The following is a 19,259-nucleotide window of genomic DNA, read 5'->3' as shown; positions in this document are numbered from 1 at the left end:
CAGTCCAAACTCAGAATTAACCCTTCCATGGTATCATCGCTTTGGGATCCCTGGAGGTCTGTTCTCCACCGTCAAGAACTTTGAGCCTCTTGTACAACCAGCTCCTGAGCCCCTAGAGATGAGGGGTGTGAGGTCAAGGATGGGCTGCCATTGTGATACTCCCAGTCCTGGTGATTCTGGGTCACTGTTACTGGGCTGGTCTTTTTCTGGCCCCAGTTGTGAGTTAGCCTGTTCTGTGCCTGAGGTTCTGAACTCTTGAGTATCTAGCTCTGAGGGGCAGGTGTCATAGGTCTCCACGCTGTTTTAGTCTTCATCCTGCTTGTCAATCCATTCCTGAGCTGTTGGCCTCATCTGGGAGAGTGTAGCGGGCAAGACGTTGCTTGTGAGTGAAGCTATGCCACTAACTAGCTCTGTGACCTTGGGGAGGTTCCCAAACTTCTCTAAACCTGTTTTCTCTTATGTAAAATGGGAATAATGATGGTACTTAACCTCACAGGATGTTGTGGAGTTGAAATAATCCAGGTAAAGCACTTAGCACAGAGCCTGCACTCACTAAACACAGCTATTACTGAAGTGTCCTTAACATTTACAGAGTGCCCGCTCTCTAGAGAGTTAGTGTAAGATAGTGGTAAAGGATGCCAACTGTGACTGGGTGTGAATACCTGAAGGCTGGCAGGTAGGGGACCTTGGGCCAATTACTTAACCTCTCCATGCCTGTTTCTTCTTCTGTAAAATGGAGATGCTACTGCTACCTACTGCATAGGCTGTAGTGAGGATCAGTGAGGTTTTATACATACATACATAAAGCGTTTAGAACAGTTTCTGGTTCAAATTTAATCATTTGTGGGGGAGGGTATAGCTCAAGTGGTAGAGCGCATGCTTAGCATGCACAAGGTTCTGGGTTCAATCTCCAATACCTCCTCTAAAAATAAATAAACCTAGTTACCCCCCCCACCAAAAAATGTAATCATTTGTGCTAAAGACTGAAGATTACGCAGTGAATCCTCAAGGAAGTTAAAAAGGACATTTATAAAACACTTTATCATGTAGTAGGTAAAATTCTGGATATCCAGAAAGTACTGTGGGAGGAAAAAGGATGGGACTCCTAACCAGGGATCAAGCAGTTTGGAAAGAAAAATGTCCTGGTCCAGGGGATGACACTGGCCTGAATCTTTAAGAATGACAAGGAATTTGCCTGGGAGGTGGTTCCAGATGAATGTGGGTTAGATTAGAGTTGCTGCAGTAGAAGACATTCAGGCTGAGAGGTCAGCGTGAAAAAAAACAGAAGTGGTAGGTGGGTTTGGGGAATGTGGAAGATTTCAGGGTTGCTGTAGCAAGATCGGAAATGTGAGACAAGCCTAGAGAAGTTAAGTGTCACCGGCAAGCCAAGTCAAGAACGCAAGTGTCAACTGAAAGAAATTGCACAACCTAGAAGTTGAGAGTTATGTTTTATTCTCAGACTTTCTGGGGACCTCAAGCCTGGGAAGCAGCCTCTAAGATCACTCTTAAGGGACTGCTCCAAAGAGGCACGGGAAGAGCCAGGATATATAAGTTAAAGACCATGTAGTCAGAATATGCAAAGATTAGTGTTAACTAAGGAAAACCAGATATTCCAAGTTAAGAAATTTAGAACTTTTGTGTGTATGGGAAGATGCAAAAGTCTGGGCTCACTGAAATCATTCCTTTGATATGTGTCTTAACTATCTAGGGCTCATATCCTGTTCTTTCCCATCTTGAGTCCCCTCCAGGTGGGGGGTGGGTGCAGAGGCAGGCAGCCCACTTGTCTCCATCCTGAACTCCGTCCTTCTCACTGGCTCACCTTTGGGGGCTGGGGGGCAGAGGTGGTGGCTGATGGCTGATGGTGTTTACTGATACAGCAGGCAATATTTTTCATTCACAGAAATGTAACAGGGCCAGTAACAGGGAGCCATGTAGGAGAAAAGCAGGAGAGGATCATGGTCAGATCCTCATTTTAGAAAAACCACCCTGGCAGCAATGGAAAGGAGGCTTTGAGGAAAATAGGGCTGGAAGCAAGGAAATGGGTTCCAGGGGCTCAGGTGACAAGTATTGAGAGCCTGAAATAGGGCAGTCAAAATAAGGATGAAAAGAATTCAAGAATCACTGATAAAACGGCAAGATTTGGTCACTGATTAGATGCTGAGGGAAAGGAAAAAGTCTAAGAGAGGTTTCTAGCCTGGAAAACTTTGTTGGAAGGTGGTGCATTGAGTAAAGATGGCAGAGACAGTGCCATTTGCAGCAACATGGATGGACCTGGAGATTGTCATTGTATTGAATTAAGCCAGAAAGAGAAAGAAAAATACCGTATGATAGCACTCATATATGGAATCTAAAAAAAGGAAAATGATGATACTAATGAACTCATCTACAAAACAGAACCAGAATTATGGAAATAGTAAACAATCTTATGGTTATTAGGGGAAAGGGACTGGGAAGGGATAAATTTGGGAGTTTAAGATTTGCAAATGTTAAATACTATATATAAAAATAGATTAAAAAAACAAATTTCTTTTGTATAGCACAAGGAACTATATTCAATATCTTGTAATAATCTTTAATGAAAAAGAGTATGAAAATGAATATATGTATTATATATGCATGACTGGGACATTATACTGTACACCAGAAATTGACACATTGTAACTGACTATACTTAAAAAAAATGATGAATATCTGTGTATGTTCGTGTATAACTGAAAAATTGTGCTCTACACTGGAATTTGACACAACATTGTAAAATGACTATAACTCAATAAAAAAAGTTTTTTTCTTAAAAAATGGCAGAGACAGGAAGATGCCCTTGGGGGCAAGGGCAGGAGGATGGGAGAGAGAGATGGTGAGTTCAGTTTAGCAAGTGTTTTTGAAGTGTCTGAGCAACAACCCATTAGAACCATCCAGAGCACACTTGAAAATAGCAGAGCTGCAGGGCAGGGAAGGGAAAGGAAGGGCAGCAAAGGAAAGGGAAGGGGAGTGAAGGGAAGGGAAGGGAGAAAAAAAAGGATGGCAGGTCTGGAGGGAACGGTGAGAGGCTGGAGATACAAATTTGGGAGGTGTGTCAGCCTTCAGCCAGGAGTTGAACTATCAAGTTCAATCAAGAGGGGCCCAGGAGAGAGAGTGCAGAGTAAGAAGAGAGTCAAGGAGGACACAGCACAGCACACAATTCAGGTGAGTTTGCATACATGATTTTTTGGTCATTAGCAACTTCAGTGAGAGAGCACACATAGGCTGTGGGAGGTGGGGGTCCAGGCAGAAGGGGATGAGCTGGCACTTTCCGTGTGTCAGGTGTTGTGCTACATGCTTCAGGTTTTTAGGGGTTAGAGAGTTGGGAGATGTAAGGTGATAATTACGTCTCATAGTTAAAATTATCCTTGAAAATCCCTTGCCCCATCTATTAGGTACAGTGTATGTTAGTTTTGTACAAAATATGTGTCAGTACACATACAATGATGCACAAAATAAGATTTTATATTGTTTTAATTAAAGAGAAAGAAGAAAGCAAATTCAAAAGAAAGGTATGAATCTGAAGACCTGTCATCCACCCAACCTTGATATTCTTGTGACAACAAAAATCGTGACATCATAACTGTGGATACTGCCATGATAAATATTAGTGCAGGAAGGCTTAAGAGACAGTGAGCCTAATCCATGGCCAACTCAGTTCACCTGGAGACCCTGTACCTACTCAGTTGCTGGTGGTTTGAAATCTTGAACTCCTCAAACATCGTTGGTAATAGCTCAAATAGTCCACAATGCTACAAGTAATTTTAACTTCTTACTTTTTTATTGTGATGTATATAGAGTACACTAATCTTAAATTGCTCAGTGAATTTTACAGATTTACATGCAACAAAAAGACCAAGAACATTTCCAGCATCCCAAAGGGCCCCTTCTTGTGCTGACACTACACCCCCAAAGTAACTCCTATCTGACTTCTATGCTATAGATTAGCTTTGCCTCTTCTTCAAGTTCATGCAAATGAAACAATACCATATGTATTATTTGTACTCTTCTGTGACTGACCTGTTTTACTCAACATGTCCATGAGAGTCATCCCTTTCTTTGCACGAAATGGTAGCTCATTATTTCCATTGTTCACAGTATTCCACTGTATGGATACACCACAACTTACGTCTTCCACTGTTGGACATTTGAGTTGGCTCCATTTTTAGTTACAAGAAAGCTACTATGTACAGTATCAGTCTTTTGGCGAACCTAGGCACACATTTTTGTTGGGTGCATACTTAAGTGCAGAATTGCTGGATTATAAGCAATTACAATGTATAGATTTAACCACATGTAATTTCTAGGGTTCTCACCATGGAGGGATTTTATTCAGAAATTAAACCATTCAGGTATGTTGCAGCATGGAACACTTCAACAAGTTTATGAAGATTTGAACTCTTGTCTTTCTGTCTTTCCTTCATCTTCTGGGGGTGATTTGATCAGTTCTTCAGCTTTTCATTAGTGTTTCTCTGTGCCTCTCCAGAAGTTCTTCAATTTCTTCTGCAAAGCCATCACTATTCACTTCCTATGCCACTTGAACAGTGAGTTTCACTTCTTTGTCAATATAAAACCTTTAAAATCCTAAACATGTTCTTGCCAACATGCCAGGACTATTTTAGGCTTGATTGTTTCCATGCCTGCTTCATATAAAGGATGCAACTGGCCATACTGGAGAACTTTCAACTCTTCCAGCTCATTACCACATTTAGATTAGGGTCAGCATTCACGGCTCTGCAAGTCGAGGAGGAATCTTAGCCTCACGCATGTGGCTTTGAAACAGCAATTCACGCTGAAATCAGCAGAGTGAAGAAGGGTGATGGTGGGGGAGGAAGACTTCAATGTCTTCATCAACACACTCATTAAGTCTGTGGTACCTCACTGTGATGCCGCAGCCTGTGAGCGGCAACACCAAAGCCGAGGCCTTTCTCTCCAAGGACCTACTGGGCTTCTAGAATGTAAACTATAAAACCGAATCAGGAAAAGTGCTGCAGCCACCCAGGACTTCGCATTTGACTGACAGAGTACAGCAGATTTTTTTAAGGGCACTGGCATTTGTATCTCTGCAGACCATGTCTGGCTTTATTAAACACAGTACTACATTGCCGCCAAGAGAGGAGAGAGAGATGGTCACAAGGTCATTAGCTGCTTTCAAACCAGGGCCTTGTGTTTCTAGCTTGGAAATATAAAAGCAGTTGGGCATCCCCCTGCCCCCAAGATACTAGCCCCCTTAGATTCTGGAAGATAACTCTGGCCAATAATTACTTTTAGTAGCTCTGGGTGGGTTTTGCTGCCTGTTCCTTAACAGATACAACCTCATCAACAGTTTGAACGTTTTTGAGGTTGAAGTGGTTTCTAAAACTGTTATGACATCCTTCGCTGGTTTTGAAATCCTTCCATCCCAAACCTGACTTCTCTGGCAGGAGGTGTGAACTATGACTTGAGACCAATAGCTTTTCTCTTTCCTTTTTTGCCCATATGGCCATTGTTAGGCACATATTTCTTCTTCATAATCCAGGCATAAGTTTAGTGCTCTTTCAGTCCTCATTAATGATTTATCAGATGTAATTTGCTGTCACTGTAACAGTTATAGGAGAACTTGACGACCTGGCTTCACAAATTTGTTGAATCTTCATTGCACATGTGACTTCCCAAGGTCATATTCATGTGCCACGTTGGAGATGGACATACTGCCCCTTGGTGTGTAAGCTAGTTTTCCTTCCAGCATGTAGCCTCAAATGAAATGGTTAGACTGCCTTCAGAAGGGTCGTATTATGCGGTAAAAAGGCATCTTAAAACTGGAATCTAATTTAAAAGGCAAAACACTAGCACCGCAGTCAGCCTCCCAAGAGACACACTGGAGCCAGAACTGGGGCCAAGAGAACAGAGTCCAGTCTCTCGTCTCATGCTCGCGTGGAACCGTGGCTGGCGACCTTCTGCCCTATTTAATCTGAGAATCGTTGTGTTCACGTTAAGTGTGCCTATGATGAAACTCCATCACACCTCATTTAGATCCGCACAACAGACAGCCCCATTTTTACAGATTCGTAAACTGAGGCTCAGAAAGATTAAACAACTCGTCCAAGACTAAAGCTGGTAAAAGGCAGTGGCAGGATTCAAAAAAGGACACTGCGCCAAACCCAAGAGCGGTGACGAAACGGGGACTGCAGAACACGCTGCCCAAACCAGATGAGCCGCCCCCCGCTGCTGCCCGGGCGCCGGTTACGTAACCGCGGCGGGCGGCGGGCGGCGGGCGGGGGCGGCTCCCCCGGCGGGGGCGGTCACGTGTGCCGACACCTGCGCAGGCGCGGCGGCCTGGCGGCGGAGTGGCTCGCGCGCCCCCCAGCGGCCGCAGCCTGGCCTCCGCCCCGCCCGCCGGGAGGGCCGCCCCTGGGCTGCGGCTCCGGCTGCCGCCCCCGCCAACCTCTTTCCGGCGCCGGCGTTTGCGTCTGGAACATTCTGCGCCGGAACAAAGGCCCCAGGGCGGAAGCGAGGGCCTTTGAGGGGTGGCTGTAGCCCCGGGTTCCAGAGGGGAGTGGAAGGAGTTGAGTGCTCTTGTAGATCCGCTCATCGAAAATAATACCCCACGGTTCTTTACATTTGAAGGGCTCCCTTCCTCCGTCTCTCAAAAACTTGTCCTTACTTCCCCATCTCCCTCTCCCTCCTGCTGGCACCGTTGTTCCGTCTAAGGACTCTGCTCCCGAGAGAATCTTTGTGTTCACCCGGGAGGAGGGAGGCCTGAAGCAAGAGACAGCCAGGCTGTTCTAGAAACTGCCGTGTGAAGGAGCTCGCCTGTTACGAACGCCACTCCCTCTTAAACTCTACCTACTTAGATCAGTCAGTCGTCAAGTCTTACTTGCCAAATCAAATGCCCTTTTGTTTATCCTTGCTGTTTTAAAGTAGTGACTCAACTCTCTTTAGTTTTCCTCCTTTATGACCTTCAGGGCCTCCACCCACTGGGGATCCCTGGCTTGTCCTCTGTTCACTCCTCATCTGTGGGTTCTCAGAGTGGAGAGAGGAAGTAAGGGCATTTTATCTATAAGAGCAAATCCAAATTGAGGGCAGAGTGTCATTAATTGCTTTTTTTTTTTTTTCTGAATTTTGTGTTTTGTTTTGGTGGGGAGGTTATTAGGGTTTACTTATTTATTTTAGTATTATTTTTAATGAAGGTACTGGGGATTGAACCCGGGACCTAGTGCATGCTAAGCATGTACTCTACCACTGAGCTATGCCCTACCCCCTTAATTGCTTTTAAAAAGCACATTTAATATTCATTCAGCAAGTATTTCTTGAGCACTTTGTGGCATGCACTGGGCCAGGCAGTGGGAGGCAGAGCAAAACTGAAGGTCTGTTGGGGTTAGGAGAAGCCAACATAGAAGTAAAACGTATTGTTGTCTGGAAGGGAACAAACTTTATGATACACAGATTCGTGTGTAAAGACAAATTGTGTTTGCTGCTATCAAGGAAAAGCAGGGGGTTCCTAATTCAGATTATTGGTCAGGAAAGGCCTTTCTGAGAAGGCCCTATTTAAGCTGAGGCCTAGAAGACCGCAGGAGTTTGTTAAGAGTTCCACGCAGAAGAGTATGTGACAGCCCCAAGGAGGAGGGAGCTGGCTGGTTTGAGGAACTGGCTGTGTGGCTGGAAGCCAGAAGCAAAGGTCGTGAGAGACCTGGCTGGGCTTTGCTTCTAGGCCTTGGTGAGGAGAAAGCATTTTATCCTAAGACCAATGGGGAAAGCCTGAGGGGGTTTACGTAGAAGTTTCTCTTTACATTTGATAAAGCTTACTGTAGCTGCTCCTGCAAGATGGTTGGACGAGAGAGGGGGAGGGAAGGAATCAGGAAGACTGCTTTGGAGGCTAACACAGCCCTTCCGGGGAGCAATGCTAGAAGTCTGCGCCAGAGCAGTGTCACAGAAGATGGAGAGAAGTGGATGGATTCAAGACCTATTTTGGAGATAGAATGGATCACCCTTGGTAATAAATTCAATGGGGGCCGGGGGGAAGGGTGTTTTTGAGGGAGAAAAAGTGAGAAGGATGACCCAGACTTTCTGGTTGGAACATCTGAACGGTGATCTGTGGAGCACTGAAGAAGCAGAGTTAGAGGGAAAGATACGGAATTTCTCTGGATATGTTAAGTTTGTGATGTCTCTGAGTTATATAAATGAAGAAGTAGGAGGTTAGCTATGACCCTGGGACTGAGAGAAGAGTTCTTGTGTGTAAATAGAAATTTGGGGTTCACTGAAACATGCAGTGGTGTGCTGGAGCTGGCTCCAACGGGCTTGTGAGAGCTGGTGGTTAATTTTTCATGAATTCTGTGAGCCGGTTATTAAATGCAGTCATTTTTAAAAATTGAGGAGGGGAGGATATAGCTCAGTGGTAGCGTGCAGTGCTTAGCATGCACAAGGTCCTGGATTCAATCCCAGGCACCTCCATTAATAAATAATAATAATAAATAAATGAATAAATGAACCAAATTACCTCCACCCCCCCCAAAAACCCTTAAAATTGTATAAACATAGCTTAAATAAATCATATTAAAAACAAAGGTTAACAAGTACTCACAACCCATCACTAGTGATTTTACTGCTGCTGTATCAGTTTGCTAAGACTGCCATAACAAGATGCTAGGTAGTTTAAAGAACAGAAATGTATTTTCTCACAGTTCTGGAGGCAATCCAAGAGCAAGGCGTCAACCGGGTTGTTTTGTCTGAGGCCTCTGTCCTTAGCTTGCAGGCGGCTGCCTTCTTCTGTGTCCTCACATGGTCTTTTTCTCTGTGTGTGCATTTCCTCCTCTTATACTGACACCAGGCAGGTTGAATTTGGGCCCACTGTAATGGCCTCACACAATCACCCCTTTTAAGGCTCTGTCCCCAGTACAGTCATGTTCTGAGGTATTGGGGGTTAGGGCTTCAACAAACCACTTTTGGGGATACACAAAGCCCATAACAATTAAGCCCATAACAATTTTACTATTACTATGTTTTTGAAATTATTTACCTCTATTGTGTTTCTATGGTGGAAACACCACATTGTGAGTTGCTAGCTTGAAATCGACTATGGTGGGAGTATTTACACCAGAGAAATCAGTAAATGCTAAAAAGTAGGGCTTTTTGTTTTCCCTGGAGAGACTGGTTTCTAAATATTTACCAGCACATCACTGCCATCGATGTTATTTAGTCTTTAGAGTATAATCTGGATGTGAAAAATGGGAAACACACATGAGCATGCACACATGCACACCCATGCCTTTTGCTGAAGTGCTGCAAACTCTGGCTGGTAGAGATACAAAGAAAGACTTCTGAGTGTCACTGGTTTGCAAGGAGAGGCCGATCAAGAGGCTTTCCACTGAGTGACAGAAACTGATCAAATGATATTAAAGGACATCTCATAAGGATGTTTATTATTTCACATAAAAATAAATCCAAGGGCAGTGGGGTCTTCTAGTAAAGAAGGTTCTTTTCTCTTATGAGAAAGCAGCAGGAAGGAACTCTCTCTGCTGAATGTGAAAGGCTTCTCTTGGGTACCAGATTGCCATCTGCAGCCATCACAGGACAGCAGGGAGACTCAGCCACAGGAGAAGGCAGTACTGTGGACAGCAGTCCTGGAAGACACAGTGGAGGGGAAGGACCAGCCAAACTTGAGGCTCAGCTGTAGCTCCCTATTTCCAGTGGTCTAATGGATATCTCCACGTGGATTTCCCACTACCATTGCAATCTCAGTAATTCCCAAAGAAATTGATTATCTTCTGTAACTCCAAGCTCAAATCTTTCTATTCCCTTCAGTGCCAATATTATTTTCCCAGCAACCCTAGACTCAGTCAAACTTTGGATATATTCATCTTCTTCATATCCTATGTCCATCCAGTTGCTGAGTCCTGTTGGACTTTTCTTTCCAACCCACCTCCTTATTCTAGGCCCTTATCATCCCCAGCTTCCTAATCTTTCTGCTTCTACCTTCAATGAGTCATTATTTATATATGTCATAAATGTGTAGTTACTCTGCATTTTCTATTTTAAGAAGTTAAGAACTTAGCATCTTAAAATTTATTGAATTCCTCTACTTCTCTATCCAATAGACAGCCTATATATTCTATTATTAGAACTAATAAGATAGCAGAGTACATGATATATATAGAAAAATTAATAGTTATGACAGTGTGGTACTAGAGCAGAAATAGCTAGGCATATTATATATAGATCAATGGAAAATAATAGTCCAGGAATGATAGATAGATAGATAGATAGATAGATAGATAGATAGATAGATAAATGGCATTTCAAATCAGTAGGTAAAGATAGGATTAATCATTTCTTTAAGGCAACACTCTATAAACAAAATGAAAAAACAACTGGGAAAACATTTTCAGCATTTATAAAAGACAAAAAGTTAATGTATTTGTGTGGTGGTTTTAAAATGTGCCCACAAATTCTTGATACTCTTCAAGAAGTGGAGCCCAATTCCCCTCTACTTGATTGTGGGCTGGACTTAGTGTCTAGCTGCTAAAAATAGGATAAAGTGGAAGTGATGCGTGTGATTTTGGAGAGTAAGTCATAAAAGACACAGTGACTTCCATCTTGGTCTCCTCTCTCTGAGGAATCCAGCTGCCGTACTTAAGGACACTTGGGCAGTCCTAGGGAGAAACCCATGTGCCAAGGAACAGCCCTGCCAACAGCCATGTCAGTGAACCATCTCGAGACCTAGTCAAGCTTTCAAATAACTGTAGCCCCAGCTAAGATACTTTTAGATTCCTGATTCACAGAAACTGAGATAATAAATGTTGTTTTAAGCTACTAAATTTTTTTAAAACTAAAGTATAGTTGATTTACAATGTTTTGGGTGTACAGCAAAGTGACTGAGCTATATACACAGTGATTCTTTTTCTGAAAGATTATTTTCCATTATAGGTTATAGTCAAGACATTCACAATAGAGGAAGGGTATAGCTCAGTGGTAGAGTATGCACTTACCATGCACAAGGTCATGGGTTCAATTCCCAGTACTGCCATTAAAAAATAAATGAATAAATACTTAATTACCCCACAAAAAAGAAAAAAAGTTATTGACTATAGTTCCCTGTACTATACAGTAGGTCCTTGTTGTTTATTTATTTTATATATAATACTGTGTATTTGTTAATCCCAAATTCCTAATTTATCCTCCCTGCCAAACTACTAAGTTTTGAGATAATTTGTTATCATCAATTAAGAACTGCATTTGGCTACAACATAGCTCCCCCAAATCTGGTGGCTTAATGAATTTTTCACTCTTAAATAAAATAAGTCTGGAAATAGGCAGTTCAGTGTTGGTATAACAGCTTCATGATATTTTCAGTGTCACAGCTGCTTCCCGCTTTTCTTCTGGCATCTTAGCATGTGGCTTATATTCTCTGGGTCATCTCATGGCCCCATGTGGTTGCTGGAACTGTAGCCATCATATTTCTGTTTTAGGCAGGAAGTCAGAGAAAGGGGAGGAGGAATAAGGAACATTCTAGAAGGTTCACACGATGACTTTCTCTAATATGTCATTGATCTATCAGCAGTGAATCGGGGCTGAGAAATATTTTTAGCTGGGTACAGTGTTGCCCCAATAATATGAAAGTTCTGTTAGCTCACAAATTAGAAGGCTATAAAAATTCAATTAAAAAATAAGCAAAGAGTTTAAATAGACGGTTCTCCAAAGAAGATACACAAATGGCCAATAAAAACATAAAAAGATGCTCAACATGTTTAAGGTTAAGTATAGAGTCTCCATTTGATCCAGCACTTCCACTCCTTACAATTCCATTTGTAAGGAAAAAATTGCAATAAACTAAGTTGAAATATCTGAGGTCTGGTTCTCTCTGTAACAGATTTTTCAAATGAAAATAGTTTCTTCCTGGGGATTTGCATATGATATTTTATTTCAGGCTCCTAGCAAAATGCCTGGTACATAGTAAGCACTCAATATATAGGGTTGAGCAAATGAACTACTATGTTGACACTGTAAATATTTTAGAGTGAAATCTCCACGTGCGAAGAATCATGTCTTCCTCTGGAATCCATTCATTATAGCATAGAATTCATTATTTTGATACGAAGTGTTATTTTTGTATTGATACTAGTTGGGTATATAACCAAGAGAAATGAAAATATGAGGCCATACAAAAATTTGTACATGAGTGTTCATAGCAGCATTATTCATATATTTTTTCATTTTTATTTCACTTATTCTTTTTCATTATAGGCCATTATAAGGTATTGAATATAGTTCCCAGTGCTATATACAGTAGGACCTTGTTGTTTAGAGACTTAGTTTCCTCTTCTTCCAAATATCTATCTCACAGGATTGGAGTGGAAATTCAATATCATCTCACGCAATGTCTGGCACGAACTCTCCAGAAATATTTCTTGCACCTCAACGTCTCTTTTCCATCTCCTTTAACAAGTCACACAGACTTGAGTGTCTGGGTGTGGCTGTATTAGTTCTTGCTGATTATTTATATAGAACAACGTCGGATGAGTATTATTTTAGTGGGAACATGTTGGCTTTTCTCCCTTTATGTCCCACAGAAGATTTGCATCAAAATAGTTGAGTATGTGAGGAGGATGGAAATGGTCCCAAACTGGGTTTAGCAGTCAATCCAGCGCTTCAGCACAGATTACACTCTTACTCGGCCCCTGACAGTCAGTATAGTTAAACCTATTTTACAGATGGAAAAGTGAAGTCTTATTTAAGTTAATAGTAAACTGCAGATCTGTCAAGACACCAACCACGGTCTTAAGATATATCCGGCCTGGGCTCCTTCCACTCCACCAAGCCACCTGCCAAAAGTCTACCTGAAAATAATTAATGGGTGGAACCTATGCGAGAGTGGGGGAGCCAGACCACTTACCTTGGTATTTCTTGCTCCTCTTCCTCACCTTTTGCTTCAAGAAATGAGTTTCTTTTGAATTCACAGTACTTTTGCATTGAGGAATCCGGTTCCTTTAAGGTTTCGGACGACGTAATGACTAGCCCCGCCCTTTATCCCCTCCCCTCAGCTCTTTGCTAAGCCCCGCCCACCGGCTTTTGCCCTGGGCCAATTACCGCGCCTCATCCGGGTTCCTGGGACTGGGAAATTGGGTTCGTAACCAGGCAACTACTGGTCCACAGGCTTCGCCGAGGATTTTCAGTTCAGCTATTCGCGGCTTTTCTCTCAACGGTTGCCGGCCGCGGAGGCCAAGGGCTCGCCTCCCGCCCTGTTGCCATAACAGCAGCACCCAGCGCCTCCTTCTCCCTTGCCCTCTACCAAACAATCCTTCCCTCTGGGGCCAGGATCTCTCCAGAACAGCTTCTAGTTGAGCAGAACCAGGGTCTCCACCCCTTTGCAGGGTCTGCTCCTTTGCAAAGGAGAATTAATTGAGTGGGAGGGTTGGAGGCTGGGCGTCAGTCTGGTGTCCCACAAGGGACAAGGAAATGGTGCTGCGCGGGGTGGGAGAGGCAGAAGACAGGAGTGGAACAGTGGTTAGGGATGAGAGGGGAGGGGACAGATCGGTAAGCGAGATTGGAGAAGAACGTGGCTTAAGGCAGAAGTGGGAAGGACTAGGGAGAGGGGAGTCCAGGAAACTGGAGACCGATTTACTGGAAGAGTGGGAGCCACTGAGAAGGGCAGGAAAGGTCTTGGGGGTCTGGGAAAGGGGTCCTTGGTGGGAAGTGGGAAGTGGAGGTTGAGAGTCAAAATGGGATGTTCATACGGATGAGGAAAGAAACATAGCTGGGAGGAGGTCATGGGTGATAGGGTGATGGGAGGAATACCCATCAGTGGAGGTGAGGGAGTGGAGGCTTGGCGGACACTGAGGAGACCTTCTTTCTCAGGACGAGGACCTAGCTTGATCTGACTCCAGAACCTTCAGCAGGGAAGAAAAATGTCAGATGAAGATCTGGAAGACTTTGAGCCAGACCTGGATGATCTGGAAAGGGAAGACGATGAGAAGGAGACAGAGGAGTGGGAGGACTACAAGAAGGAGGGAGAAGACTTCTTGGAGGAAGTGAGAACAGGGACACGGAGTGGTCCCGGGGTTAAAGGGTGGGGTTGGGCTGGAAAGGGATATCTGAGTCTGTCCACTTCCTCCTGCAGTGGATGCCCACCCCCCTCACAGAGGACATGATGAAAGACGCGCTATCTTTGCTCTGCAAGACGGGTAATGGGCTGGCTCACGCATATGTCAAGCTGGAGGTTAAAGAGAGGTGCGTTTATGGGGGACCAGAAGAGGTCTGAGGTTGTAGGGCTCAATTTCCTTTCTCACCCTCCATCCTGGGTGTTTTGGCCAAGTTTGGACCTCTGCCATCCTAGGCCAGTGAGGAGGGAGGGATAGAATCTACTTGTCAGGAGCCTGTGACTCCTTGAGTCAGGGCTGGCCTGGGGAAGTGGAGGCTGTGAGGGTATGCGGGGGGATTCCTGTTGGACGCCCTTGCTTGTCCTTCGGAGTGTCAGTTCTCCACCCCTCACAGACACGGTCCCTGTCCACTATTAAGAACCACTTTCTTTCCCCCTCCCTACCCCTCCCATCTGTCACCCACTCTTCTCTTCTTCCCTATAAGCCATCCTCTTGCTGCCCATGCTGGATTCTTTACCCTAACCCTGGCCTCTGCTGTCTCCTAGGGATCTGACAGACATCTACTTGCTGCGTTCCTACATCCATCTGCGCTACGTAGATGTTTCTGAAAACCACTTGACAGACTTGTCCCCACTCAATTACCTCACCCACCTACTCTGGCTCAAGGCTGATGGCAACCTGTTGCACACCGCCCGGCTGAATGAACTGCCCTACCTGCAGATTGCCAGTTTTGCCTATAACAAGATCACTGACACTGAGGGCATCTCCCATCCTCGTCTGGCCAGCCTGGATCTCAAAGGTGAGGCCTTAGGTGGACCTCACAAGATTCCTTCCTAGCCTGGGGCCAACAGAATTGGGTAGCATGGTCCCTGACTGTGCCACACAGCAATCTGCATTCATTCATTCATTCATCACTCCTTCAGACCCTGATCATGATTCATGATGACTGTTCCATGTGCTAGAGAGGTGGCAGTGAACAAAACAAAGAAAATCCCCATTCTCATGTAGCTTACGTTCTAGTTGGGGGGGACAGACAATTATCAGTGATCACAATAAGTAAATGTATAAAGCATGTTAAAAGGAGATAGGTGCTATGGAAAAATAGATCACAGTAAAAGGAATGCGGGTGATTTCAAACAGGTTGGTTAGTATAAGTGTCATTGGGAAGTTGACATTTGAGCAAAGACTTGGAGGAGGAGAGTGAGTGAGCCATGTGGATTTCTGGGCACCCTCATTCTCTTCTCAAAGCCTTAGGTGGACATGTCCATCAGGCCCCTGGACCACCAGACCACTTTCCCCGGACCCCAGGAGGTGTGAAGTCTGGAGCTGCCCCTCCACACACCCACCTGGCATTAGAGAAGATGATGCAGAGGCTCCCCAAATTCCTGCTCTACTGCTGAACAGCCAGAGCTGCCCTTTGAACTCTTGACATTCTCCTTCTCCTCAGGGAACCACATCCATGTGGTGACAGGTCTGGACCCCCAAAAGCTGATTAGCCTGCACACACTGGAGCTTCGGGGGAACCAGCTGGACAGCACCCTGGGAATCAACCTTCCTAAGCTAAAGAACCTCTTCCTGGTAGCTCACTGGGTCAGAGGGGGGCTGATACTGGGAAGGGGGTGCCTGTCCTGGGGGCCAGGATGCCTGACTTCTACTTAATTCACCCGCTAACTTCATCATCATTTACTGAGCCCTTACTGGGTGCCAGATGCTGTAGGGATGCAAAGTCAAAACAGACAAGGTGCCTACCACTGAGCGGGGCTGACAACACACACTGTGTAGATAATACAGAGACAGTTTACTCTGATCCAGGCAGTAGCATAATGTGCCCGACTGAGGCACAGACATCAGGCTAAGGCCACTTCTGTGTCTAGTCTTTTAGACTCTTGAGCTTCTTCATTCCAGGATGGTGCTGAAGCCATTGCTCCTCAGAGGAGCAGTGAGGACGCTTGGGCCGGGGGATGGGTTGAAGCATCTCCGTAATCAGAGGCATCTATGGTGGGATGGGCAACAGGGGTTTATGGCTGACCTTCCTCTGGGCCGGCAGCTTCTCCTGAATTCTTTATGCCCTGCACTAATCTCTGCCCACCTCCACTCCCCTCCTGCACCCTCCCTCTCCACCTCGTGGATTTGCTCTTTTGCTGCATCTCTTTCTGATTTCTCTTCCTCCCTGCTCCCCTCCCCTCTCCCAATCCACCTGCTATACCCTGGGGCTAGGCTCAGAACATGCTGAAGAAGGTGGAAGGCTTGGAGAACCTAAGCAATCTCACTACCTTGCATCTTCGAGACAACCAGATTGAAACTCTGAGTGGCTTTTCCAAGGAAATGAAGTCACTGCAGTATCTCAACCTAAGGTATGCACCCCCTTTAGGTCCCACCTTGCTCCTGCCCCAGTCAGGAGCCTTGTGTTCCTCCCTGGTCCCAATCCCTGAGTCCTAGCCTACTCCCAGATTCTTATCTCATCCTCCATCCTGATCCTTACCCTCCTTTCCTTAATTTCTTCTGCATTCAGTCCTGACTGCAGCACCAAGACCTTTATAGTCTGAGATCCCTGAGCCCTATTCATTCAATCCACGGTTACTGAGAACGTGCTATGTGCCAGGCCTTGGGCTGTGTGTCAGGAACCATCTAAAGGAGTCAGAGATGGTCTCTGTTCTCAGGGGACTCACGGTCTGGCTCCAAGTCTGTTTTCTCGGTCCTATCCCATAGAAGTTTCCACTGCCCTTCTCCATCTCCTGGACCTCAATTCTTCCAATTTCCTGCCTCTCTTCTCCCAAGCCCCACCTGTAAGGGATGGCCCCACATTGATATAAAACACAAGGTGTGCTCAGCTTTGAGGAGAGGAGTATTTAAAAGAAAATCCCTAGGTGGAGAGGCGCTGAGGAGCGGGCGATTTTCTTTCAGCAGCTCCTGTCTGGTGGCGGATGTTACGTGTGTTTCTTTAAACAAAGATGTAAAGAAATTTCCTCTTTAGTCAACAAGGTCAAATCTTTGAGGCTGGCAATGGAAAGAGACTCTCCAAGTAGGGAGGGGTGGTTGTACCTTGAAGCCCCGAGTCCTGGAGTGATCGCACAGTGGTCTGGTGGGGTGGAGGGGCTGCTGTTTTCCTGTTAATGGTCTAGACAGGGATAACGGACCTTCCTCACTGGCTGTCAACCAGGGATGTTTGGAAGTAAGTGGAGGGAGAGGGGTTGTCTCAGTCAGTGACCGGGAGGTGCCTCTGGGGCAAAAGACCTGCAACGCACAGGACAGCTGGGGACCAAGTGCGTGTAGCTCTCCCATGAGAAGCACCGTGCAAGGTTCAGCATCTCTCTGAGATAAGGCTGAAACGTGGAAGCCTAATTTCATAAAGGAGTGAGGCAAGAGCAAGGAAATAAAAGCAGAGTCTCATACAATATACACACACCCGAGGGGAGAATGCTTGTTCTTCAGGCTGAGAGGCCCCGACCCACCCCTAGCTCTAAGCTCCTTCCTGTGGGAGCCCCAAACCTCTGACTAGGTGTGACGACACAGAAGAAATCTGTCCCTGCGAGGGAGACTCCCCCCTCCTCCCCAACTGCAAGACAGGGTTGAGACCTAGCTCTGCTGCTCCAAGAGGATAAATACAACACATTCCAGAATAGACAGTGGCACCTAGAGATTCCTTGAAGGGCAGAAGCAGGACAGGAGTGGGGTTGGATGGCATCTCAACAGCGAATCTGGCTATGTTTGGTGGGCCAGCCCACAGAGGCCACGTTTCTAGAGAAACTGGAGCCCAGCGGGAGATTTGCCCCAAGACCCCATTCCTGGCAGTTGGTCTCCAAAGCCCACAGTTCCCTGGTGAACCCCTCCCAACTGCACCGCACCGCACCGGCAGGGGCAACATGGTGACTGACCTGCGGGAGCTAGCCCAGCTGCGGGACCTGCCCAAGCTTCGAGCCTTGGTGCTGCTGGACAACCCGTGCACGGACGAGAACGACTACCGCCAAGAGGCCCTGGTGCAGATAGCACAGCTTGAACGCCTGGACAAGGACTTCTATGATGAGGAGGAGCGGGCTGATGCCGATGAGATCCGTCAGCGGCTGAAGGAGGAGCAGGAGCAGGAGGCTGAGGCTGAGCCCGAGCCCGAGCCAGAGCCTGAATCTGAACAGGACTAGTTATTGATCCAGCGGTTCTGGCCTCCAGGGATAGTAAGAAAGTGGGGCAGGGAGGCAGGAAGAGGAGGCTGGGGCCTGCAGATGGGGAAGAGGAGGAGTGGCCGTAGGAGGAGGGGGTGAAGAAGGCATAGCCAAGGAGAACCCTTGGGGATACCTGGGTTAGGAGCCAGGGGTGTCCCAGGTTCAGGAGAAGGAACAAGAAGGGCCTGGAAGGAGCTGAAAAAGGCCGAGGAGATACATCAGGAAGCCTAAAGAGTAAGTGAAAAGAATCCGGGTGGCAGGCAGAAGTGGTGGTGTGGGCTGGGCAGCCACACCTGACTCAGAGTGGAGATCAGCCAGAAAGGCTAGGCTGGGGCATGGTGAGGGGTGGGTTAGGGGCAGTGTATGAGGATGTGGGCCGGGTCTAGGGAAGGGGAAGAGGGGAAGATCCTGTACAATTATCTGAAGCTAAAAATAACAGGACACAGGGGCAGAAGGAAGAAAGGAGGGCAGGGTGAGGCAGAAAGAGATGGAGGTGATGAGTCCAGGGAAGGGTGGCAGCTGGCACTCCAGATGGGGCAGAGGCAGCAGTGGGAGAGCAGCAGGGCCCAAAGGCTTGGCTTCTGTCCCCTTCCTCCAGGAGAGCAAAGACGCTGGTCCCAAACTGAGAAGACTCCCAGTTACAGGAGCCACCACACGCACACCCCTCATCCGGAGCCAGAGGCTGCCTTCTCCTGCCCCAGGCCTGGAAATCTATCACAGCCTGGCGCCCAGGATCTCTATGGGACACCTGGGCAGCGGTGCTTAGGCAGGGGGCAGCCCTCAGGCAGGTCTGGTGGGAGTCAGGCCTGGATGGGCCAAGGGGATGCTGCAAGAATTGGCTGTGGAGGAGCTTAGGAAGCGGCGGCCTGGGGTGTTAGGAACAGCTCGGTTTTCCAATAAAGAGACATTTTGATACTCTTGTGTCTGATCGGGTTTGTGAGACACTGAGTCTATGGTGGGCTTCACTGGCGTGAGGCTGAGGCTGTTACTTTACGGGGGGTCGGTGTGTGGG

At 46.3% G+C, this 19,259-nt stretch overlaps 1 protein-coding gene and 1 long non-coding RNA gene across 5 annotated transcripts; one reads left to right on the top strand and one right to left on the bottom strand.

Annotated features, from left to right (window-relative positions):
* Positions 1-9,384: 9,384 nt before the first annotated feature.
* On the bottom strand, positions 9,385-13,010 carry LOC116276909 (uncharacterized). The gene is made up of 2 exons (XR_004186425.2): positions 12,887-13,010; positions 9,385-9,617 (listed from the first exon to the last, which is right to left on the bottom strand). It is a non-coding gene; the product is annotated as an uncharacterized lncRNA (long non-coding RNA).
* Positions 13,011-13,098: 88 nt separating this feature from the next.
* On the top strand, positions 13,099-19,162 carry LRRC23 (leucine rich repeat containing 23). Of its 4 annotated transcripts, none has more exons than XM_072954414.1 (8): positions 13,099-13,116; positions 13,849-14,021; positions 14,111-14,220; positions 14,636-14,889; positions 15,538-15,668; positions 16,308-16,444; positions 17,947-18,259; positions 18,846-19,162. In XM_072954414.1, the coding sequence occupies exons 2-7, from the start codon at positions 13,899-13,901 to the stop codon at positions 18,224-18,226; spliced, it is 1,035 nt and encodes a 344-aa protein (XP_072810515.1). In that variant the 5' UTR covers positions 13,099-13,116; positions 13,849-13,898; the 3' UTR covers positions 18,227-18,259; positions 18,846-19,162. The 4 variants fall into 4 exon arrangements, with proteins under 4 accessions (XP_072810515.1, XP_072810513.1, XP_072810512.1 ...); XM_072954412.1 differs by lacking the exon at positions 13,099-13,116 and adding an exon at positions 13,143-13,330; XM_072954411.1 differs by lacking the exon at positions 13,099-13,116 and adding an exon at positions 13,143-13,365.
* Positions 19,163-19,259: the final 97 nt, after the last annotated feature.

The sequence above is a fragment of the Vicugna pacos genome, chromosome 34, assembly GCF_048564905.1.
Source record: "Vicugna pacos chromosome 34, VicPac4, whole genome shotgun sequence".
NCBI classification, from domain to species: Eukaryota; Metazoa; Chordata; class Mammalia; order Artiodactyla; family Camelidae; genus Vicugna; species Vicugna pacos.
This window is presented reverse-complemented; position numbering and strand designations above follow the sequence as displayed.